Genomic DNA, 25,212 nt, shown 5'->3' on the forward strand with positions numbered 1-25,212 from the left:
ATTTCTTTAAGATTACTTAAACCACATCTGTGCAAGTTCAGGAAGCTGATAACACATGAACGCTTGTCTTTACATGTAAATTTATTATCAGGATACTTTTGTTTCACCATCAGGTGGTGACATTCTTGTGTTTTCTCAATCTGCATGAACTTTTTAACATTAGCATTGAGCAATACCATTAGCTGGGGATGGAGAGTTTGATGCAGACTGACTTGTGTAATATTGCCTTTCTTAAAGCTTGAACATGATTAACAGTCAATCACCTATTGAAAACCTGCTCTCTTTAGATGGGACTAATCTGTCATTATGTTTCATATTTCATTAATCAAGTCTGACCTCGTAATAAGATCACAAACTACTAATGATACGGATGGAGATAACTGCAAACTACGAAGACGGAAATTGTCCTTTCAAAGTGAAATAGAGAAAGGTAATTAACTTCATTTCTTACATTAGACAGCACTGCTTCATTATTCATCAGTATTTCACTTGGTAATGCTGGGTACATTAGGGTCCCATGTTGGCTGTTACTGTAGCAGCTCCTGAGAATCCAGCTGAGCAGCAAAAACACGCTGTGCACTGTCCCCTATGTGGTTATATATAACTAGAAGATATCAGTGTCGCCCTTCCATGACTTCACACCTATCAGTGCAGAGCTGTTCAAACACTAAGCTACCTTATTGCCTTTGAGATATTCATATATATAAGTGTATTACCTCTTAAACAATATCTATTTTCTGAGACACCATGTTTTAAACTGTTTGGAGAAGCTAGTCTATTGGATTATTTATTAGCAACATTGATTTTATTTCCTCAGCAAAGTGCTTTGTTGAACTTGATGCTAGGTAGTGTTTCTCCCTGGAATCAAAATATTTTGTTTTCAGGACACAGTAGATTCACCACAGTCAGATTTTGATTCATATGGTAAAGAGTAGATGGTTGTCCTGGCAAGAGTTCAGGTAACATTTTCTGTGCTTATGTTCACCTTAGAAGCTTTTGGGAGTAATCCTAATGAAGGAAAATTCAGTGAAATATTAAACTTTGCCACCAGTATTCAGTACTGCTAAATACAGGGACTGTAGATAGTAGCTGTGGTCAGACAGCAACAGTCATGAAGACAGCTAAACTGATACTTGCAGGGTTTTCATTTTTATGTAGGGAAGGCACAGTTCCTTGAATAACATAACACATTTATGGTCCAATGGTTTGTCTGACAAATTACTGTTTCTGATATGCCTGTCTTTCACACTCCACAGTTAAACCGCAATCCTAAATGCAGCATAATACCAATTTATAGAGTTGCAGAGTAGCTGAAAATAAATGGGAACACTTTAAACATACATAGCAGGTGTAATGTTCGATGAAGGAAGACTTTAATCCAGAGCGTGGCTACTCAGAACAATGACATTGCTGTTCAATCAAAGAAGCATCTTTAGGGCAGGAAGCCAAGACTGCCAACAAATCTGTCAGGAAAATGTCCCCATGAAATATTCAATCTGCTCTTCACAAAGAATCTGTTGACAGAGGCACTTTGCCTGAATAACCTTCCTATTTCTTATGAGAAAACATATGCTGCCACCTAGACAAGATGGAAGTGATCTTTCATGTTGTGCCTTCTGCAGAATTACAAATAGGCTCCTCAGGTGTCAATGTGGTACCAAGACTCCGAGGCTTTTATAGTTCTTTCCCAGTAGATTACACTGAACATTCTTTTGGAGATGTTTATTTGCATTACTTTTGAAAGAATATAATTTCCCATAGTTTTGTCTTTGAAAAAAAAAAAACTTGCACCATTGGGGAAGAAGAGGCAAGACTGGCAACAAGCTCCTTAATCTTGGTAAGGACTGTATAGTATCTGGTAATGTGTGAGTTAGACAGAAGTGCGGTACGTTGGAAGTCCATCTGAGGAGAAGATACAATTGTAAGAGTCCTTTGCCAAGAACTGAGTAGACTTTAGGCCCACTGGCTTACTGCCCCTCTCTGATCCCTGTTCAGACTCTCTATATGTTGCCATAGCTGCAGCAGACACCTCGTAGTCGTAGACCTTCAGTGTCACTTTTCTGTGGCCCATCCTACATCCTGTATGAGGTTGTAGACTACTAGAGGTTACAACTGGCTTGTAAAGTAATATTCTATTGATTTCAACACTTAACATATAGGAGGGAGTGGCATCATATTTTGATCCAGCATAGTTAGTCTATAACGATAAATGTTTGGGGATGGTCCTGCAGAGTGCCTCAGAAGAACTGGAGTAGAAAAGACAGAGTTCCTGAACACACAGTTGGCAAATGCATTTCTGGTCACAGTATTCTTACAGATTAAAAAAAAAAAAAAGTGTTGTATGATGACTTTTAACATATTATTTCAGAACTACACTTTGAACAGGATAGAGACACCCAGCATTCTCACTTTTATATTTTGATATTTTACATCTCACTACAGTCTTATTGATTTGTAATTATTGGGGGGGTGGAGGGTGATCATGAAATGGTCTTCTTGCTGGCATTCTTTACTTTCAGCTGTTGACCTACTAGCATATTATGCAGCTTGAAATTGTATTGTTTCCATCTTTTGTGTGATCATCAGCGATTTTCTCCCTTTTGGAGTGCTAAAAATGGGATTGTGTTATCTCAGCCTTTAGTTCATGCTAGCATGATTTGGATCTTGTTGCCATGGTAACTCTTCCTGCACGAGCTTTATCAGGGGTTAAACAAAATCAACACAGCTCTCTGTTATGCATCTGCAGTTAGTACTACTACTTTTCCAATTCCATGCAAGATGTTCTCACTCCACCTATACATATTTCCACCATTTCTTACCTGTGTCAACAAAAATTGATCTTAGCTAGTACAGTGGGCTCTGCCATAATGTGATTTTAAAGGGTACAAGGCTACTTGAGGGACCAGTTTGTTCTCTGGTTTCCAGAAAGGACTGCAATAGCACAAGAGGTCCCCTGCAAAAATTAATGCACACACTGTATAACAGCTTATTCTTGCTCTCACCCAAAAGAAATTCATTGCAGGTCGTTCAGAATAACTGATGATATTTCTTGCACAGGTGCAGGTGCAGCCTTAGCCAGTTGCCGTAGATGCTTGACAGTCAGCCAAGAAATGCACTCTATGACTGCTTAAAATAAGCAGTATTCCCACCTGGCAGTTCCAAACAAAGCTCTCAGCTGGGCTGGCAAGTTAATCTTCTGCTGAAAACTGAGGGACAACAAGCTGCTCCATCTACATTCAGTTGTCTCTTTCAACAGTGCCGAATACAATCCTTTCTTGCCCATTTCTCATTTTCCTCTAGCAGTTCTGTGGGAGTTAGCTAATTTCAAGGGAAATACATAAGGGCAAGAAGTTTCTTTTGCTCTGCTAGTTCTGAGTGCAGATCTATTATCCCATGCTGAATGGGGCGTCACTAGAGTTGGTTACATTGATATGAAATCCAAACATACAGGTGAAAAATGCAAAAGTTACAGGCAGAGTGTAAGCTGAGAGCTTGAAAACTTGAAGCTTTGGAAAGACTTTTCTGGAGTTCAAGCATTACTACTTTTGCTAGCATCTTGTTTAAATTTTTGTTATTGTTGGCTCTAAAATCTTAACTTTCTTCAGACTGTTCCATTGTCCAATTATTCTCATTAAAAGATATTCTTTGCATTTAACTTTAACTCATGTAACCCTTAGCTGAAGGCTATCAAAATTCTGGACCTGTTCTGGGCACTCACACATAATTTTCTTGAAGCCCTAGAAGCAATCAGGTATGAAACCCTTTCCAGGGAGAAAACTGGTTTTGGTCTAAAACTGCACTTGTTACATAGCCAAATCATAGCCGCCCTTTGTTCTTGTCACAGGGCATATAAAATCTATCCATCATATCCAGGGTAATTAAAATACTGGCTAAATAAACCAGCGTGGACATACTAACTGGGAATGTAACGATGACCTCACTGAAATAAATCCTTATTCTGGATTTTTAGCTGTGATCCAAAAACAAGAACATCATCCCACAGACTCTAGCTGAGAGGATGATAAGAACTTCAGTGGAGTTATATTGTTAAATTAGTAACCAGAGATTCAGGTAGCTAGTGATACTTAATTTTTAACTTTTGTCAGCTGGCCCAGGGAACTCATAACAAGGAATTTTTATTTCCATGGATGTGATTTTAAAAGGCCACAAAAGAAAGTTCTTACAAAATCTTGTTACACAATTATTGCATGCACTTGCCCATGTTGACGCAGACTGTAACAATCAAGTGGGATATAAAACGTATTTTGCAGTGTTTCATTTTAGCATATTGTTAACTAAGTAAACTTACATAGTACTTAATTTTAATTTGAAGAGTTATGCTTCTTGACCAGACTTTTCTAAAAGTACCTACTGATCTATTCTCAAAGTAAGCACAGAAGCCAGAGCTCTAATAAACTTCTAATTGAATCTTGATTAGTATAGCTACCTTAAGTGTGCACTGCTTTTAGGTACTATCCAGGCTAAGAACCCAAACCATATTAACACAGCTTTATTACACAAGGTATCCAGAGGCCATGGCTGGCAATATAGAAGACAAGGAAATCTTTCAGGAACTGCCTGAAATCTTTCAGAACTCCTGCCTAAAAGTATGAGGTGAAGCAGTACTGAGAGAATGGGGAAACACTCCCCTGCCCCTGCTCTCTGCCATTCTTGTCCTCTTCCCCTAGCTTATTTATTTAAACGCTTACTTTATAAATAGATGACTCAGCCAAGCACTGTGCTGTGTCCCCAGCAAGAAAGTAGGGTAAGAGTCTGGACAAAAATTGAAGCTCTTACTTAACTGTGTTAAACTGTTAGTATTATGCTGATGAAGTTTGCTTGGGCTTAATTAGAAAAGAGTTTCTAATATTCAGCCAAAGTGTCAGGTGGTTAAATGACCAGGAAACAACTAATATCTTGGCAGGCATCATATGGCTTGAAATAAGACCTCATGTCCCCAAAATCTTACCTTCAGCATGAAACCCCTAACAAAAACTATATGGTCATCAGAGAGCTCATCACTGCAGTTTTCCATCTGCTCCTATTATTGTTATTGCTGTTACCACAGTGCCTAGGAGCCACCTCAGGGAGCTTCCACAGAAGTATCTTATTTCCAGGAGCTGCTCCCAGAGAGGCTGTTCCCAGAGGCCAAATCTGATCGAACTGTTGTATGCAGTCGCACATACCCATAGCCATACTTTGTAAAAAAAAAGTAATTATAGTACTACAGTGAAAGCTGAATTCCTTGCAAAAGAGAAGAGAATTCTGAACTTGATAGGTGAATTGCTTTGGCCTTTGCCCTGAATCATTTCTGAGGTGCATGTAATTCTTTCTTTCTGAATTTTTAAGTATAGTATTATTTCCTGAAGTATAAATCAAGAATTATCCTTCTATTATTATCTGATTAGCACTGAAGTTGATACAAAGCCAGACAGAGCAAAGAATATTCAGAGATAACGCTGTCACTCCCTTCCTAACTTATCTCATTGTACTAAAAATAGCACAAAGAAATAAATTAAGGATTGCATACTCACTTCAACTTTGAAATTCTTGGCTTCTGAAATGTGTCTCAAATTCAGTTATTCAAAACTAGTCCATTTAAAAAAAAGGAACATGGATTCTTATGGAAAAGTTACCCAGTCTTTAGTCCAGGATGGTGGGGGGAGGTTTCAGTATCTTCTGCTGTTCCCTAATCACAGAATCATCCAAACCTTCACAGCTCAGAGAGGAAACACAGCCACGGACACATTAACTTACTAAACTCTTACAAGCAGCACTGAGACAAAACAGTAATACGAACAACTCTCTCCAGTACAGTTCATTTCCTCCGTCATCACTATCCAACCTACGGGAACCTTTCAGCAAAATTGCCAGGGCTTGCTATAATGATGGAATTCCACTAGCTGGTATCTTTAGGTTCCCCAGTGAAGACTTAGGAGCTCCCAAATTACGAATGAAGTTGGAATTAAAGGAATCTTCTATCATTAAAAACAGTCACAGAAAAATAAGAACTTAAAACCTTTTTAATACTGAGAGGAGAAGATGGTTTAACTTTCCTAAAATACCTCCAGTAACGTACTTTTCCTAGGAAAAGGAATCTTCCTGCATCAGTTTCTAGACAGACATCGTTTTTCCCTGGTGTTAGTCAGATACCACACACATATCTGACAGTATGTTTTGTAAGGCATTCTAAAGATAGGTGGGAAATTTGAAGGGAAACACAATGAGTAGAAGTGAGGAAGAAGGGGGAAAAGAAATGTGTTCTGAAGAATATAAGGATTTCCACACCCCAAGTTTCAGGAGCCATTGTAAGTCTTTGGCATTGTTTCAAATTCTGAGGTCTGACAGGTCTACAGACATCTGCTGTACCAAGGTGCTGAACGAGGACTTATAGATACACAAATCCATGTGCCTGGTGGAACTTCAGATAAATTCTTTCTACCAGCTTAAGAAATGTCTAAACGAATATGTGTGCACTTTTAAGAACTCTTATCTCTGCCATATGCTGAAAATGGCCAAGCTTTGATATAACTGTATCTGTTTCAAAAGATTATTTTTAAGCCAAAAAATCTCTGATGGAAAGAATCTATTTTCACTTGTTCTTTGTTTTATCTAAGTTCTGCTGGATATTATGCTATAGATGGGCATAACTATATGTGATGTTCACAGAAGGAAAAATTGTAGTAATGTAGCCAGTCCTTATCTTACCATAAAAATCTGGCAATGTTGCTAAATTAAATTATTAATGAATATATGAAGACTTCAGGGTTCATTACATTGCTCTTTTTTACTTCTAAAATTTATAATCCTGTGGTCCTCAAATGTGAAGAAATATCTTTACCACTGAGTAGGCACTGTGTGTTTTACTACTTCCTCTAATTATAACTAAAAAGCTGCAAATGTAACTTTCCACTTGTAAAAATGGATTCTAGTGCAACTAACCATCAGAATACTATATGATTTTTTGGATTAACAAAAGCAAATAAATTGTATGTGAAAGGCAGCCTTTATATTAATTGTCTCACTGTACTAAGCATTATTACTATATTATATATATTATATATAAATAGTGGTATATAAATAGTACTCCTGTTTAGAAACTCTTGCTATACAAAGTGCACTGCAGATTTTAACAATACAGTTTATTTTCAGAGCTTCAGGACCAGCTACTTCTCCTGACCATACCAATTTCTATTTTTTCAGCTGAGATCATTTGGAAAATATTTAGATCTGAACTTCTCAGGCTATCCAATAGACATTTTGCACAGCTTTCAAACTACTTTTCTTTTTTCATGCACACTAAATTTGTGATTTTTCCATACAATTTTCATGCAATAAAACCCACCCAAAAAGTAGGTAATTTTTCTAATACTAGTAATTAGACATTCTGTTAACTTGAACAGTGTTATAATCATCAATGATGTTTCACCAAGGAGCAAGAAACACTTCTTTTTATGCTTCCTTATCACTTCAAGTTATTAGTCATAAGGACTTCAGGATTAAACTTTCCTTAAGTTTTTGCTTTTTTCTGTACTATTTTGTCCTCAGGGATGTATTGGTAATGTGCAGATGTTGGAGTAAGCTATGTTTCAGCAGGCACTCAAAAATGTTTATGAAGGCAGCACTTCTCAGTTTCCCTGATCACCAGTCATGACCTGAGATGATCATGATGGCAATAGAAGACTGTCCTGACAACGGACAAATTTCTCTTCAGCTGAAAAATGGTAGAGTGCTTTGTTCAAGTTGTTCATCTTCTGGAATGGACTTTCAGATGACCTTTCCTGGGACATGTTCCTTGTCAGGACATGAGTTGAGGCTGGTTTTGACAGACATCCAGATGTCATCCAGGATCATCCAGATCCTGTGCAGCGTCAGGACTCTGAGGCTGAGTATAGGCCAAGTTGATTGTGAGAGACAAGAGCTCAAGCACTAAAATTCAAGATTTATAAATGTTTTAGGTTTGTTTAAGTGAATTTGGGGTAAGTTATAGTACTTTCTGATGTTTGAGAAGGGTTGAATACCTCTATAGACAGTTTTCAGGCAAATTTTCTGGTAGCAAAGGTGGAGTAGCTCTCATTTCAAATGTTGCATACAAAATGTAGTTTGAATTTTATCTATTATTTGTCATGCATTTGTAAAGATTGTGGGGGTCACGATCTTCTCCCATTGGACAATAAATCTGCTAAAGTTCTTCATACTGTTTCCTGTAAGACTGTTTGCAAATCAGTACAGTTTTCTCTCTGAAGATTTTAAATTCACTCGGACATCAAGCTGTTGACTGCAATTCTGTGAGTGTGACCATCTAGCCAATTCCTTATCCACTGAGTGGTCCATCCATCAAATCTATGTCTCTCCAATTTAGAGAGAAGGATGTCATGCGGGACAGTGTCAAACACTTTGCACAAGTGCAGGTAGATGATGTCAGTTGACCTTCCCTTATCCGCCAATGCTGTAACCCTGTGTAGAAGGCCACCAAATTTGTCAGGCAAGAAGCTATGTTGGCTGTCGCCAATCACCTCCTTATTTTCCATCTGCCCTAGCATAGTTTCCAGGATGATCTGCTCCATGATCTTGCCGGGCACAGAGGTGAGACTGACTGGCCTGTAGTTCCCCAGGTCTTCCTTTTTTCCCTTTTTAAAAATGGGGGTTATGTTCCCCCTTTTCCAGTCAGTGGGAACTTCCTCGGACTGCCGCAACTTCTCAAATATGATGGATAGTGGCTTAGCCACTTCATCTGCCAGTTCCCTCAGGACCTGCGGATGCATCTCATCAGGTCCCATGGACTTGTGCACCTTCAGGTTCTTTAGATGGTCTCGATAAAAGCATCAACAGCCTTTGATTTTGTGACATCTTTGAGATTTTGTACTTTCTCAACCCTGTTTGTGGTGTTGTATTTAACATACTATCTGAAATGCTTGGTCACTGACTTTTGATTCCAAGTATTTGCTGCCCATGGTGCGTGGGTGGGTACATAAAGCATTTTTCTGCTCTCTGACAAGGTAACTGACATTTTTAAATTAAAGAACAGATAACAAATAGTCAGGATGACTAGCAAATATTTTGTTCATATGTAGGAAAGACAGATTGACGACCACAGGAATATTTGTGAATATCACATAAGAAAGAGCTAGTAACAGTCGAACCAAAATACGTGCTGGGAATCTGAAGATCTGCAGACCTTTTGAGCAATAAACCATCCTTCCTTCCAAGTCATAGTGTGCATTTCTCCTTACCAAGGGATGTACTTGGTGTAGCGTAAAATAATATGGTAGGTTTTTTCAAAGGAAAGGGAAGATGTCATGTCTGCTGAACAGATTTATAGTTATGCAGATCATGTTAATGATAATCCTTATCTGATTTACGGTTTGGGATATAAATTGCTTTCTGCAGGGGTGAGGAAGTCATTCAACTCATTTCCTGCACAAAATTGAATTTGTCTAGGCATGTTATGGGACTTCTTATTGGATGGCTGAAAAAGGGAGTAAGAATTTGCCACCTTCTGAAACACTAGGTTACATAGCTAGCCTGATTAAGTATGACAAATTCCAGTTAATGAAATCACAGTAATATTAAACAATGCTGCTCCCCATGTAATACATTACTGACACTTTCACCAACATTGTTTGCAGCAGATCATACAGACTGCCACTGTCTGAATAATGCAAAAGTTCAATAATACAGGCTGACCATGGCACACAAAAGAAACTTGTTTGATGTCTGGTAACCATCCCACCAAGCTGGATTTTATGCCAGTATTTCTGTGAATCTATGTTATAGCTATATTTCACTGCCCTCATGACAATCCCATTTCTTTCCTTCCTTTGCCAGTACAAGTGCGAAAAGCAGGACACAAACCTTCTGATAATTACTATGAAGATTTTGGAATTTCCAGACAGCAAATGTCAGAGGACACTGCCTGTAAAGTTGGCAGGCACCCAAAACACATAACAGGCTAAAACAAGTCACATAAAGGGTGTCAATTATGTTTATACATATTTGGTAAAGCAGAAACTTTTTCAAAATAATCATTTTTAGCAAAAAATAGTTTCTAGCAATCAGAATCAGAAAGTGAAACTTGTCTTACTGGGAAAGGAAGGAGGAAGCGCTAGTGGGGGGGGGTTAATGATTACATTTGTTTTGGAAACAGAAGAGAAAGGACAAGAGAAACCTTTTGAAACGTGGAGTCTGTGTGATAGAAAATGAACTTCTTCATACATACACAGATAGAAAACTCTTCTCTTCTGGAAAATTCATTCCAAACCAATGACTGGATTTCATTACAAAAGGAGAAATTGGAGAAATTCACACTCTGAATAAAGCACTACCTAGATATTATTTGTAACATATTTCCACTGAGCTACAGAGGCACTGCTAAGCTGTTAAGCTGAGGTATAGAGCTTGCACCACCATCAGGCCCTGAAAAGCCAAATAAAACATGCAGTTTCCATTTTAATTCCTACTCTAGGTGCAGAGTATCACAGGATTATTCTCCAGACAGAAGAATCTTTAGCATTAAATAAGAGTCTTTTAAATGAAAACAACTTCTGGCTCTCTGAATGTAGCCAGATGGCTAGCAGATAAAGCAACAGCAGTAAAGCCAAAGATGAATATTTTGAAATAGATCAGCTGATGAACAAATCTTCCCTGATTCAATAGGCAGGACCCTACATTCAACAGATCTCTGCTTTCCTTCTAATGCCAGTGAGTTCATTATACCTGGACAGCATTTGGAAAAGAATATGTTCTGTTTTTCTGATATAGATGGAGGCTAAATGCAGAAATGTTGATTGAATTACCCTGGTTTTACAGCAGTGTAAGTGTTAGCAGAATCTGGCTTCTTGTTTCTAGATATTTTAGTATTCTATGAATATGACAGATAAGACAGTCTGCTGTACTTCAGCTGCTATACAATTTTTTTCATTAGAGTCTCAATGACCTCCTCTTAAAATTAGTCCACTGATTTGTATTCCACAGGGTGCTCATTACAGCTACCGTTAGTGCACAAAATCTCATTAACATAAAGAATTACCCTAAAAAATGGCAATTTCAAGATTTCATTAGAAGGTCTTTTTCACAGGTTGAAGTCAGTCAAGCAGTAAGTAATTAAGACAATTTACTGTAGTGTGACTGTATGTATTTCACCATATATTCCCACAAGAAAAGCCATGGGAGACATCTATGAATTTTCTTATGAAGCTTTCTTTTGGTTTTTTGTACTATTTTGGAGATGCAGAGGACATGGTACTTGGCTCTCCAATCTGAGCAACCCACAAGAGCTTTACGCTGCCAGTCCATTTGGATTTGTGTTTATGCCTTCGCAGTATCAGAGTATCACCAATATCAGTTATAGCTAGTAACCCTGCTTAACAAAAGCCAAATAAAGTCACTTCAGTCCAGGTCTGTGTTAATTGCCCTTGGAGACTCTAGAAGGTATAGTTACAGGAGGCCTGCTTTTGTATTGGTTTTATTTTGTTCACCATTACCATGTCTGGACTCTTGCAGAGTGTTCTGTACAGATATTGCATTCTCTTTATGTGCAGATAAAGAGGATTAGATGAAGCCACAGTTTCATTTCCTTGTAGTGACCAGAAAACAGAGAAGAAACCTAGGGAATATACTAAATGTTGTATTAACCACTGCTGTAGGCTGTAAAGACTACAGACATTCCAGAGCTATGTTGATTAGTAATTAGCACAAAGCAGATGGGAAATCATGCTGTCTCCCCAGGAAGTTAATGCAAACTAGTTGCTGTATTTATATGTTGTTGAGACTACCCTGCTAAAATGTGTTTTAAATAAATAGCAGAACTGGAATTATCCTGACATTTCAGTTAAAAATAAGTAAAACCAATTACTGAATTGGAAATTAGATTCAAGTTTATGCTGAAAAGAGATCAGGAGTTCTCTATATTCATAAATGACTGTTCTTGGGTTCAAATCCTATTTAATTTTTACAATGTGGTTTTAAAGGCATCTTCTTTAAATCTAGTTTTATTTGCTACTTCTAAGAGGACTGAATCTGCCATTCCTCACTGGAATTCACAGACCTTGAATGTGATTAATGAAGGATTCATTCTCAGCGTGATTGGTACTCTCCTACCATGTATATCACAGCATGTTGTATTCTTTTCTTATTCAAAAGATTGGATGTTCAGAGAATTGCAGGTAATTCTAAAGGCTAAGGAATTTGGGCTACTTTGGAAAGTTGTTTTGAGATGATCCCACAAAGACAGACAAGGAACTCCCCTCTTTTTGTACCAATAGGGTTTCTCTCTACCATATCAATCCTAAATATAGGCTTGACAGTAATGAGCGTGGAGAAATACGCTCTGTATTTAGGTGGGCCCAGACATTTTGAGGTTGAGTCGTTGATTAATACATTTGCCTTTTCTGGGAAAAAAATAATCAGCAAAGATGCTCTTAAGTAGGCATAACTTAAATGAGTAGTTCTGATACCGAGTCTGACATCCATGACTGTTAGCCTGTCAAGACTGTGAGAAATGCCCAAGAATGTGAGAAATTGGAAGAGGGAATTAAATAATAAATTCATTTTTTAAAACTTTGGAATATAAGGCTTTCTCAAATCTCATCATCACCTGGAAAAAACAGTGAGTAAACAGGAGGGCTGTGTTGGATAAAACTCTTGCTGTTTTGATATAAGCAACTTTTTCCATAATGAGTTATGGTTTAGGGACTACGAATACTTACTACATACATGCAAATGTCTTCTAGGACTTCAAAAGAAATACAAATTTCCTCTGATGCAGGAATCAAAAAAGGCTTTAAAGTAATTTATTCTAATAGACAGTGAACTTCCTAACTGATATAATAATCATCTCCATCCTCAGACCAGAATAAACTAGAACACAATTTCATGAACTGCATATTACTGTACACAATTATTTCTGTTTAACAGATTATTTCAAAGAGAATGATCAGAGTGATCCTGAACCCTCAGGGGACACCACCATATACTATCAGTCTATTAAGAAACACTTCGAGGAGAAAAAAAGTGGGTCATCATCTTTTGTGTCATCCATTGAAGATGAGCAAAAGCCCCTGTTCTCTGGGATAGCTGATTACCCATCTATAACAGAGAAAACCACAGAGGTGGACTTTGAAGAAATTATTCATGCCACAGAAGAAATTCTTGTTGACAAAAGAAGCAATTCTTGCAAAGGTAATCTAGCTGTTGCTATTTTGTAAAGTTTTAGTAGACATCTTTTTTAGTCTGATTATCAAAAATCATTTTCTGAATGGTTCTATTGATTCTTTACATATTTACTTCTGTGTTTCCTGAAAGTTTAACAAGAAAAAATATTTTAGATCAAAAATTATTATTTCTCAAGAGGATTAATGTCGTTTAATACACTGGCTGTGGGACTGGATTACAGAACCTCCAAAAGGCTATTCCAGGCTTTGGTAATAAATCATATTGTAACCAAACTGCCTTAGGAAAGTCATTTAAACAAACCCTTTAAAACTGTCAGCTGGTACTCGCCTTCATTGAGTGCCCATGGATGAAAACTGCACTCAAAGCAGCAAAGAATCTCTCAAAGGGTGTTTGATATGCCAGGGTTGGGTGACAGTAAAAAATCGTAGATAATGAGAGCTAGATAAACCTAGTGATGGTTGCACATGCACAGAAAAAAATGTTTTCAGGTAACTAGTTTCATTCTCTGTATTGACAAGGCATGACAAAAATTAAGTGAAAAAAAATTATAATAGCTTGAAAGAATACTATCCCATTTTGCTGCACATGTTGGTTAAAAAGAGTGCCATTACATCACACAGAACAAATCCTGACTTCTATAAGTAAAACACAAGAACAAAGATTTGAGCTTTTGTATATGACAAATGATCAGAAACTATTATGCAATCTCAGTTACTTTTACATAGAGTTAAATCACATAATTAAAATTACATCTAATATCCTAAAATATTAATTTTCACAGTGATGTGAAGGGAAATTAATGAAAAGCCCCAGCTTAATATACAATTTAAATATTGCTGTAAGTTCGTTTGTAATTGTTTCAGTCTGAAGGGAAGAATTATATATTTACTGTTCAATGCTGTTTTCCTCAACAGTTTGTTTCTATTGAGGCAATTTAACCATTTAACCATCATTTAATAAACTTTAGGCTTTTAGGCTATAATTTTAAACTAACCTAATGATTAATCAGGCCAAACAATGTATTTTTTACATCTCAAAGGTATGAACATATGAAGTCTGGTCTCCTCCGGCTAAGGCTATAGAAATCTTCACCACATAAACTTGTTGCATACATGCTGCTATTTGAAAGCTTACCTTTCCCCTACCAATAGCCAGAAATGTGTCCTTGCAGCTATAGCAACATTTTCCAAGGCAACCTATTGCAGATTTTATTTGAGCTAAATTTAGCATGTCTAAAGGTTACATATTTTGATTAAGACCACATTCTTTTTTCCACTTTGTAATCCAGCACTTCTGGTAATGTGTGTGAAAGCTCATTACCTTTCTTGCAACTTTCATAAAACCTTCAAGGTCAATAAAATAAGATCAGCTTTGATTGATCTATGCTTTAAACTAAATTCTTACTCCTGCTTTAATTAGAGATTGATTATAATTTACCATAAAAGTGGTTATAAACATGATGAAATTTTGAAATAAACTCTGCTTGTATGTATGTATGTTTATAATCCTCATATAGTATGGCACCTTATCAATCTTGAATGCAAACGCACTTTTATAAAGCTACTGCAATTCATTACCACTGTGACTGATACATATTTAATTATCTTTAGTTTTGTTTTAAGCTTTGGTCATTACTGTCGATGAATGGAAAGACTATTAATAATGTATTGTATAATGTGGGCAGAAACCACATAAACTTCTCTTTCATAATCCTAAAATGCAAATTTTAACATTAAAACATATGGCTCTTTTGAGAAGACCTGATAATTTTTCTGTAGCTCGTAATCTATATATTGTGTGAAAATGCTATTTTCTATTTTCACTTGGTCATTATTTTGACTGTAAGACTGATTCTTGAATTGTTCAAGCCCTGGAACACCATAGTTGGTTATAAAGTTTTAATTGCTGTTGAGCTTTTCTGGGGTTACTCCTGTATGTGGAAGTAGCTTAAAAGATGCTTAGAACAGTACAATACCGTATCTTATAGTGTATTAACTTGATTATAGTGTATGAACTTATTTTATAATTTGCGTGCCAATTCATTTGCTTTGTCACAAATTAAATGTTTATTGTAATAGTCTACAAATACATAATCTGAGACAAAAAAGAGCTGTGATTTCCCTGGGTTAATCCACGGCATTGAAAAATATGTGATTTTATTGAGTTAGTTATTGTGCAAAATAACAAACAACTTGGGTTTTACAAGACATTAAAAAGCAGTGAAATGTATGGCATATATTTTTAGTTTCTACTCCTGAAATTCACTGCTTAAAAGTAAGTCCACTGGATTTCCAACATCCATTGCACCCACACCTATAGATTAAAATTTTACCCCTGCATTTGTCATAGTCTGCTCCCTTCAATTTCCTGAGACCTTTCCAACTTCCTTGGACACTGCAAATTGTGCCATGTGTGCCTGCTAAAACCAAATTACATGCTTCTGTGGCACCGTTTGCCTCTTTCCTTCTGTTGGCTTAAGTGGCTGACAAGCTGAACAGGTTTCTGTGTAGCCAAGATGAAATCCCTTTCCCCTTCCTTTTGCCCAGTGCATAAAATCAGTTATAGGTCATGTCACCTGAAATTCACTCTCTACAGCTCCAGGAAACCTTCTACCACCTGCTAACCAAAGACCAGATAATGCAGTAAGAACCTTTCTCTGGTAAAAAAAGAGAAGAAAGTCTTCTCCTCCACTTGGAGTCATGTAGTGAGAGCTCCCCTTCCTGGCTAAATCTACTTGAAATACTAAACTCGCATCGTATCGTCACTCGACATAGGCGTTTTTGATGCTTTATGATAAGTAGTCGGATACCCATGGCTCGCACCCGTTCTATTCACGCTGTTAGGTGCTTGTCAGAGCCGGGCCTGAAGAGAGTCATAGATGCTCCCTTCATTTATGATTTGAGTTCCCTTATTATGACTTTAAAAGGTCATAGCTACCTCTGCCTTTACCCGTGTTTTATTGAATTCCCTCACTGTGAATCTGAGCAGGAATTTATTTATTTATTTATTTATTTACTTAGAGCAACACTGCTCAAAGATGTGTTTGAAAAGGATTAGCTAATAGCATTTGGACAAACCTCTCACATGTCACCCACACTGTGTTTTTTTCTCTTTTCTTTGAAACATGGCTCTGGCTGCTATGGTTGCTTAGAAAAATTTCCCAAGCATGAAATGAATGTAACCTATGCTGAGTTATCAGCATGCAGTGCCAAGAGAAGTGTTAGGAGAAGCTCTGAGCAAACCATTCAGGGACTACTGGGGGACGTGGGATTCAAATCCAACTGCTCATACAACAGAGGCTGACGCTTTATAAGCAGTCAAGGATTTTGTCCAGCTGTATGTTGAAGCAGCAGCCTGAGCGCAGGAAGAACTTCTAATACATTCTGTAACTTCAAGTAGTTAAATAATTACAAATACAACCCTAATAGGAGTTGTATGGAGCAGGTGTTAAAATTTTAACAGCCTTTTTTATCACAGCAGAGGAGAATCTGAGTGGTACTGAGCAATTTTTGACTGCGTAACAACAGATTCACTCAAAGTAACAAAGGCTTGGGGCGGGGTGGGGGTGGGGGGGGGGCGGGTTGATGTAGAAAAAGCACTGTTCAACCTAAGTATGTCACCTGTAAGCTCTGCAAAGCTCACAGCAGCATCTTCATTCTATATCTGATAAGGATATGTGCAACTAGTATATCCCATGATAAATGATTTGTAGCCTTTCACCAGCTTGGTGAACAGGAGAAACAGCCTAAAGCCAAGAATGTAAACTAATTAATAAATCCACAGAGGTGTAAATTAAGCAAATTGAAAGAGAAAGGAGAAGTAGCTCAAAACAGAAATCCAAGCAAAAGGAAGGAGTGCCCCTGAGTTCTGTTTGGGTGGTAAGGTGCAGTGTTTGATCACAGAGATCCAGGAATTGGGAGGGACAAGAGGGATGGAATTTGGGCACAGTGGTACAGGGTGAGACCTGGAGTAGTCACCATCATTTTTTTTACAAAGGGCTGGATATAAAGAAATAAATATAAATGACTCATATAAAGAGTGTTTTTAAATACTTTATCTATTGTATATACAATAGATAAGGATTAGAAGGGTGACTAAATTCAGCAAGATAGCTCAGTCTCTGCAGTAAGATCCTAATAATGTAACTGGGCATTTTTTAGTTAAATAATAAAATAAATTTTGAAATAAATTTATTTTGTCTATCTTAATCCAAAATTTTATCTGCAGTTCAAAGAGAAAAAAAAAGAAAAGAAAAAGAAAAAAAAAATTATTATTTACCATGAAGCTTCATTTAATATTAAAATGATCTCTGACTGACCCAGCAATGCTGAATATTTCATTCTTTTAGGAGTCACAAATTATTAAACAAAATGAAGTGGCACCTTTCACCCCACAGTACTGTAAGAGTCTCTGAGACATGCTTTACACAACGACGTAAGGGCTGGGTTGGAGACTAGTGATGCTAAAAGTTACATCAATGAAAATCAATTTCCTTTCTGAAAGTAATAACCAGTATCCTTTTGCAAGCAGTATGAGCTGTATTAAATGGCCTCTGTCTCAGAGAAAACATGTTACACTTCACCAACCTTGTTAAGACAAGCACTGTTACAATTATCGGTAAGAAAGGCAGCTAGCTAAGGCCTGGCAACCTTCTCTAGAGGGGGCATTCCAATGCACTGTAATGCATGCCCAGTGCTGTAAACACAATACGCCAAGTCCTCCTTTTACACCAATAAGCTAAACAGTAAATACACTTCAACAGCACATTCAAGGGCAAGAGAAGAGGTCTTAGCCAGGTCTCTGAAGCACACAATCAAAGACATTCAAGTACATCATGTAATGCATTTAGGTTAGAACAAATATTTTTAATTTCAATGAATAACAAATTGCTAAAAAAACACCTCGAGAAAATTGGGGATTCATTGGTAAAATAATAGAAAGAAAACTAAAGAAATAGGAGCCATTCAGTGGCAGAACTCTGATGACGCTGACCAGACAAAACTGCTTGTTTATCTGTGGCTTCAAAATGTTAGCATGGATGTGACCACTTTTATCTCTCCTTAAATCGTAGTAAGGAACAAAACAAGCTGTTCAGGTAGCGTGCCAATGTACCAATTTGACTTTCAAGGTTTTGAGAAACACGAGTAAGTGTGATGCTTGAGGGGTGCCAACCCCTGTCTAACAGCATGTATATAAACCTGTACTTTTATATGTTTTATTTTTCATCAGATATCACCGATAAAAGAAACTGGGAGCAGGAGAACATCCAGGAGTACCAGGACTCCCCAGTTCAGTCAGCATTACCCCATGTCACATGGGGAATCTGTGAAACTGAAAGTGACTTTATATATGGGGAAGTGGAAAATCGGTTAGATTTACTTCAAGAACAACTCAACAGGTAAAAACAGAGATATGACCAGAAAAAACATATGTGTGAAAGAGTACATGATACAACTGATAATAATGATGCTACGGGAGCAATGAATTTGCACAGGAAGTTTCCAAAAGTATTCAGATCTTCAGAAGTTCAAAAGTACAAAAATATGCCTGATGGGAATATCACTTTGTTGTCTATATGCATTCTGAGGAGCCTAAATATCACCTAAGTTCAGCCTTCCAGATTCATGGAAAAACCTATTCTGGGAAAGCTGGGTACAAAATTTTTAATTCATTGCCACAATAATGATGTCACTTACCTCTAGGTACCCACATTAGCTACTCTGAATTGCCTTGCAGAAAAGCCTTTCTCCTCAATTGACTGTTTAGGAGACCAGCCTTTTAACCAAGAAGCTGTACTGAAGCACCTAAACTTATGAAATTTAAATCTCAGCTCACCCAGAATGCTGTTCCTAGATATTTACATGTCCACAAAATGGCAATTTTCAGTGTCTTCATTACCTGAAGTACTTTTTCTTTCCTGTAGACCCAAAGTAAACCAGCCACCTTCCCTTAAAAAAGGATTGCAGACAAATTCCCTTTTTGATGCATTAACTTTTTTTGCAACTGTCTCTATAATAAGACATGGCAGTATGCAAAGGCAAAATACTTATAACTGTTACAACAGAAAACAGATGCTTTCTTTGTCAGATTACATTATTAGCTTTGCTTAAAAAAATGTCTCCTTCTTCTCTCTTTTGCTCTCTGATATATATATTCTCTCTTTTGCTCTCTGCTGGCAGCTAAGCAGCATAGCTTACAGCATCTTAAAAATATGGTTACAGAATTTTGATCCATCCTACGCTATAATTTACCATGTAATTTCACTTAATTTTAAATTGCCCTACGCTCAGGTCTGTGGCTTTTTTATTATTTTTACTCTGCAATTCCATTACTTTCAATATTTTTCCATGACAAATACTATGACACGCACTCAGCCCTAATTATACTTTAGTAGCTCTTCATTGGCTTTCTGCGCTGTATATTTTAGCAATCAGTTTAAAACCAGGTTAACTGCATATTGCTTCCTTCATCTACCATAAGCCAACCAAACCATAGTATTTTTCATTTCTGAATACTATGTAGTACATTAAAAAGACATTTTAATATGTAAGCTTAAATTGCTGTAATTTCTAATTGCAGTTAAGTCGAGTAACCTAAGTAACTGTAAATGTCACATAACTAAACAGCTCCATTCCCCATCAACAGTGTGTAGACTTTCAGTTACATTTCTTTTCCTGAAATCTTAAGTTCTTGAAACTGAAGTTATATCTCAAATTTACCCATAGTTTTATCGAATTCTCATGCAAGTTCTCAGTAATTTCTTGAGTGAAAAAATATCATTGCTGCTGATAAACTAAGATTTAAATTGTTATGGATTTTATTAAATCATTTTATTCTTTAAGTCTTCTCATGTTTTTAAAGTTTTTCATGCTTTCAGGATTTTGGGCCATGCCGGGTCTTCTATGAATGTAACACACAATATTCTTTCCTGCTTATGTCAGATCTGACCTGCTGGACTAAAAGCATGGTCACTTCTTCCTGAACTTTTCCATGAGACAACTTGGCATAACACTCAAATTATTAAATGGATATAAAAGGCTGGAAAGCCACTGCACAAGGAATATGTCCGTAGAGCTATCTCTGTTTCTCCTCTTTAAGCAATTGGAATTTCATGGAGACCGTGGGCCAAGCATCTAAGGTTCTCCTGTTTGTTCATCCTTGGGTGGCATGACATGGACTTGCTTTAAATTTTGGAGAAAGGAGGGAGAAGTTATATATGTAATGATGATGAATAAAGACTACCAGAGATACTCTTTGATTTGAAGTACCAGGAAACTCCCATCAAGTGCTAACAAAGTCAGAAGGGAGCAATTTTAGAGTTAATTCAAAGCCAAAGACAAATGTTGATGCAAGTCCTCCAATGTTAAATCCCTTTTATTCACTGAAATGTTAGGGCCCTGGTTTAGCAGATGGAATCTCTCTGGATGGTGGCGTGCTGCTGCTGCAGTATTTTCCCCTGTGGCATCAGCATCATGCTTGTGTGAGATCAGCACATTTGCAAGTAGCAAAGAACCTCAGGGAGCTGAACAAGAGGGCGAGTAGGGCATGATTGACTGTAACATCCGGATTTGGGCCTTTCTTTATGCGAGCTCATGCCACAATACCAGCTTCTCCCCATAAAGGAAGAAACAGCATCCTAAATATCCTTTGGGCATACCTTTCAGATTAATTTCATAGGTGCTTTTATAAATAAATGACACAGGCAATGGACAACTCCAACATGATAAAAAATAGTATCAGTGAAGCACCTCGTGAAAGCAAAAATCTGTCAGCACAGGATCGATTCTGCTGCTGTAAGGAGTCCAAGCAGTAACATTCACAGCATTAAAGGCTGCTGGCAAAGATTTGTTTACTCTGTCAGAAGATGAGTTGCAATACAGAAGGCTGTATATCTGTATTACAGTCTGTCTTTGCAGGTCCTGTAGCCTTCCAGCAGCTGGGGAGGCACAATAGGCATTACCTATTGCTGAGTTTGTCACGGATCTTGGCAAGACCATTTGAAAATCATTTCAGTGCTATGGAATTCTAAGTATGGACAACATAAGCAGCTCAAGTGTTTCAGAAGTCATATACAAATTTATGAAAAGAGAAAAAAAGAGAAAGAAGCTACTAAATTTGAACATCAGAAGTGTTGACATTAATTCTGAGGCCTGAATAAGTCTGAATGAATTTTCACAGTAAGGACGCTTGGGCTGTTGGTTTTTTTAATGATCTTGAAAGCATCTTTCATTTTCCAACTGTGGAAAAACACAAATGTGGTTTTCTGCTTATTTCAGTGCATTGTATTAGCATTGGGAATGTCAGAATTAATTGTCAGATACATCAGAAGTAGTGTCCCATCCTCAGCCAGTACAAATCAATTTAGTTGCATTGAAGAGAATACATTTATTCCAGTTAATTTCAACCAAAGACCTGGTCCCCATGTTACTTTTTGTTGCAAACATAAGGGACAGTAATGAACCCGTTCTTAATGTAGCAAAAAGATCAGAGACAAGCATGCAGGTATGTTCCACAAAGGAAAGGGAGAGCCAGCAAGCTTTGGAAGGGCTCAGCACTCCCTCTTCTGTTCTTTCCTATTTAAGACATGGTCATATCATAAGCAATAGTTTGCTTTATTGATAAGCTACAGGTCCCTCTTGAATGCGTCTGTAATCAGTATGTTAAAATACACTGACTCCTGACCATGAGTTAACTGATTTTGTGCTACTTTTCTAGGCTTGAATCCCAAATGACTGCTGATATCCAAACCATCCTGCAGCTTCTGCAAAGGCAGTCAACACTCATTCCACCCGCCTACAGCATGGTGACTGCAGGTGCAGAGTATCAACAGCCAGCAATCCGTGTCATAAAAAAGCTTCAGCCTGCAGCATCAGTTAAAACAGACAGAAGTTTCAGTCCTTCATCTCAGGTATATACAGGTCCAATAAGATCAAAAGAGGTTTGCTAATCTTTTTAGTTTATGATGGAAGAAATGTATACCAATCTAGGTGCTGGTTCACTAGGTTAAGGAGTATGCAATTATTATTTTGACATAGCACCTCCACAGTGGACTTAGATACCACAGTTTCAGAGGCCACATTTTCTGTGAGGGTTGTAAAAATCCATACAATGATCTTACAATCAGACTGATCTACTTAATTATCATGCTCTTTACAAAAGTTAGCAGAAATGACAAATACTAGATGTGGGTGTAAACCACAAACACTTTCCAAGCATCAGACCTGCCTGCATAGGTGCATCTGCCATAGGTCCCATTCATGAAGTCCTGAGAAGCACCATGACTATGTTTTCCTCAAGGTACAGGCCAGGCAAGATCAGCTGATGCAGCATGATGGTTATACACATAGGGAAGTGAGAGGGGCTAAAACCATTCTTATGTCCAGCCCCCTGCTGCTGCTAGAACTATGAACATACAGAGCTGTGACATACCTGCGTTTCCCAATACATGTTTTCCACCCCAGTTCTTTTCAACCAAAATCTGATGATTTTCCAAATTTGTTTGGGATTTCTGGAGTTTATCAGCTTGGCCAGAGATGTGGCATATCATTTCCAAATGGGCTGCTGCATGTCCAGAAATCTCAAATCAGTCACATAGCATACAATTAGTAAATCCAGCCTTCTTGGCTGTGTCACATTCCTCGTGCATATACTGGAACACATACGGGCACAGGAAGTCCAACACATAGAGAAGGCATCAGTTCGCATGCATGAAGATTATCAGGGCAGCAAATGTGCAGCAGTAGTTTTCAGATGTGTAAACCCACCATGCATATACCTGCACAAAACATATACACATATCTCTGTCTAAACAGAAATATGGCCATCATCGGCAAACATCAGCAGGCTCACTGTACACTTCACGCAAATTCTGAGTTTAAAAGTGAAGGAGAACTGAGGGCTGAGACTGGAATCCAAATGGTTATAATGTTCAGAATGATGCAATTCCAGAGTTATGTTCTGAAACAAAACTGCAAATTCAAGAATGTTGAAATCCATACTCTTAGATCGGGTCTCAAGAATATTCAGTCCTTGCGAAAGGACTGTTCATATGTGTATCTTGATGTCTTATAAGCAAGACTGAGGAGGAGACAAGATACCCAGGCTTCTACAATTAATCAACAGAGTTACATTCGATTACATTAAATCAAATGCAGTACCATGTAAAAATATTTCAGTACACTGCTTAATTTTCAAACATGGTTTTCCAGCAACCATCTGAGTGTGCTAATTTTTGAGCCTGGAAGTAACCGATTTAATTATTACAATCTTGTTTCTTCTCCTCCCTTCCAGTGTCCTGAATTTCTAGACCTTGAAAAATCAAAACTTAAATCCAAAGAATCCCTCTCAAGTGGAGTGCATCTTAACACAGCCTCGGAAGACAACCTGGCTTCTTTTTTAGATCAAGAACGTGACCAGTCTGTAGAGTGTCCCCCCCAGCATTGTAAAACTTATCTCCAGCCAATTAGGCACCCTTCCTTGCCAGAATCTTCACTAAGCACTGTAGGAGTCTTGAGTCTTCATAGGCATGTTTCTGATCCTGGTCTTCCTGGGAAATAATACTTTTATACTATTACTTCACATAAAAATGTAAGTGCTTTTAATGGCTGTTTTTCCTTTTTTTTGTATTTAAATCCTCTATACTTGACTCAGGGGCTACAAGGAATATACCATTATATGCAAAAGTACTGTATATTTTCCTAAATCTGAAGCTTGTAAGGTAAAGTTGAGCAGTTCTGATGTAAATATATATATATATATACACACACACACTAACTGTATGTTCCAAATGTAAAACTGCCAGCATTCTCAAGGCACCTTATATTTTTATTTTTTTTTAAATAACATGCATGTTCTGAAATTACAGTTTACGTTGCATGGAGATTACCATTTACTGCTGTCATGGAAATAGTATTTTATTGTGGATATGTCTTCAGAGCAAATAGGAGACCAATAACAATAATTCACATAGAAAAAACTCCTACCTATCCAAGCTAAAGTTCAAGCAAAATCTTCTTCTAGCTCACTTTTGAAAACTGATTTATCTTTCTTTAGTGAGCCTTTTACAATAAATCACAGTGATTCTGAACCTAGAAAAAGAATAAGGTAACCAAATCTTATGGTTTTGAAACAATTAGGACAGAGAAACCAGCTTCCTTCCAAACCAGTTGAAGTAGGGCAGTATTTTAAGAGACAGGAAAACTCTGCCACGTGCTGGAAAGTATCACCATAGGCCACATCCACAAAACTGCATTAATTGAATAATTTGTTTCCAGTACTTTTTTTTTTTTTTTTTTTTTTTTGTTAAATTGCATCATAGAAGTTAGCTGTCATGAGCAGGCAGGTACTCTTCATCTGTCACACAAACATAATCAAATGCAATAAATCTAATTTCTATATAATACAGAAGACTGTGTTCATTTTGTTCAATACAAATTATTAACAATCTGTTTAATTAAAAAGTACTTTACACATTTTTGTTTTATAATTATTAGGGTGGTTGTTTGCAGTTATCTGGTTTTACTGACTGGCCCCTCTACAATGATCCTAGATAGAGTATATATGTATGTGGACACATGCATAAACCACGCACACATTCCTGTATGTGTGCATGTGTGTATTTTATATATGTACATATGTGTGTACGTATGTGTGTATATATTTATATACACACATACACACAAGTGTGTGTATATACCTACACTTACATGTAGGAGTATAGATATATAGAGAGAAATATATATATGTATATATGTAAAATCACTTTCAGGAGCAATTGTAAACTTTCTTATTACCAAACAAGTAAGCTTAGCTTGTGTCCAAAGCTGACTACGTTAGAATAAAATGATTTGAGATCCATAGGCTTTAAATACAGTATGTACTGTATGTGCATAATGCTTTGTGAATACTTAGATTTAATTTTATTAAAATATTATTCTGCTTCAAATGTTGTGTTTATTTTAGAAGGAACTGACCTTTTTATTACTGTTTCTAAATATTTAAACATGTTCACATGATTTTCGAATCTTAAAGCTTTAATGT

At 37.1% G+C, this 25,212-nt stretch overlaps 1 protein-coding gene across 5 annotated transcripts in view; it reads left to right on the top strand.

Moving 5' to 3' along the window:
• The window catches only part of KCNH7 (potassium voltage-gated channel subfamily H member 7), a 243,408-nt gene extending 218,291 nt beyond the window's left edge, over positions 1 to 25,117 (top strand). For all 5 annotated transcript variants that reach the window (XM_030017161.1, XM_030017163.1, XM_030017162.1 and 2 more), the window contains 5 exons: positions 331 to 430; positions 12,916 to 13,179; positions 18,403 to 18,571; positions 21,889 to 22,081; positions 23,464 to 25,117. In XM_030017161.1, the coding sequence (XP_029873021.1) occupies positions 331 to 430; positions 12,916 to 13,179; positions 18,403 to 18,571; positions 21,889 to 22,081; positions 23,464 to 23,730 (993 nt within the window). In that variant the 3' untranslated portion in view covers positions 23,731 to 25,117. The remainder of the gene's footprint in view (positions 1 to 330; positions 431 to 12,915; positions 13,180 to 18,402; positions 18,572 to 21,888; positions 22,082 to 23,463) is intronic.
• Positions 25,118 to 25,212: the final 95 nt, after the last annotated feature.

This window comes from Aquila chrysaetos, chromosome 6 (assembly GCF_900496995.4).
Source record: "Aquila chrysaetos chrysaetos chromosome 6, bAquChr1.4, whole genome shotgun sequence".
Lineage (NCBI taxonomy): Eukaryota > Metazoa > Chordata > Aves > Accipitriformes > Accipitridae > Aquila > Aquila chrysaetos.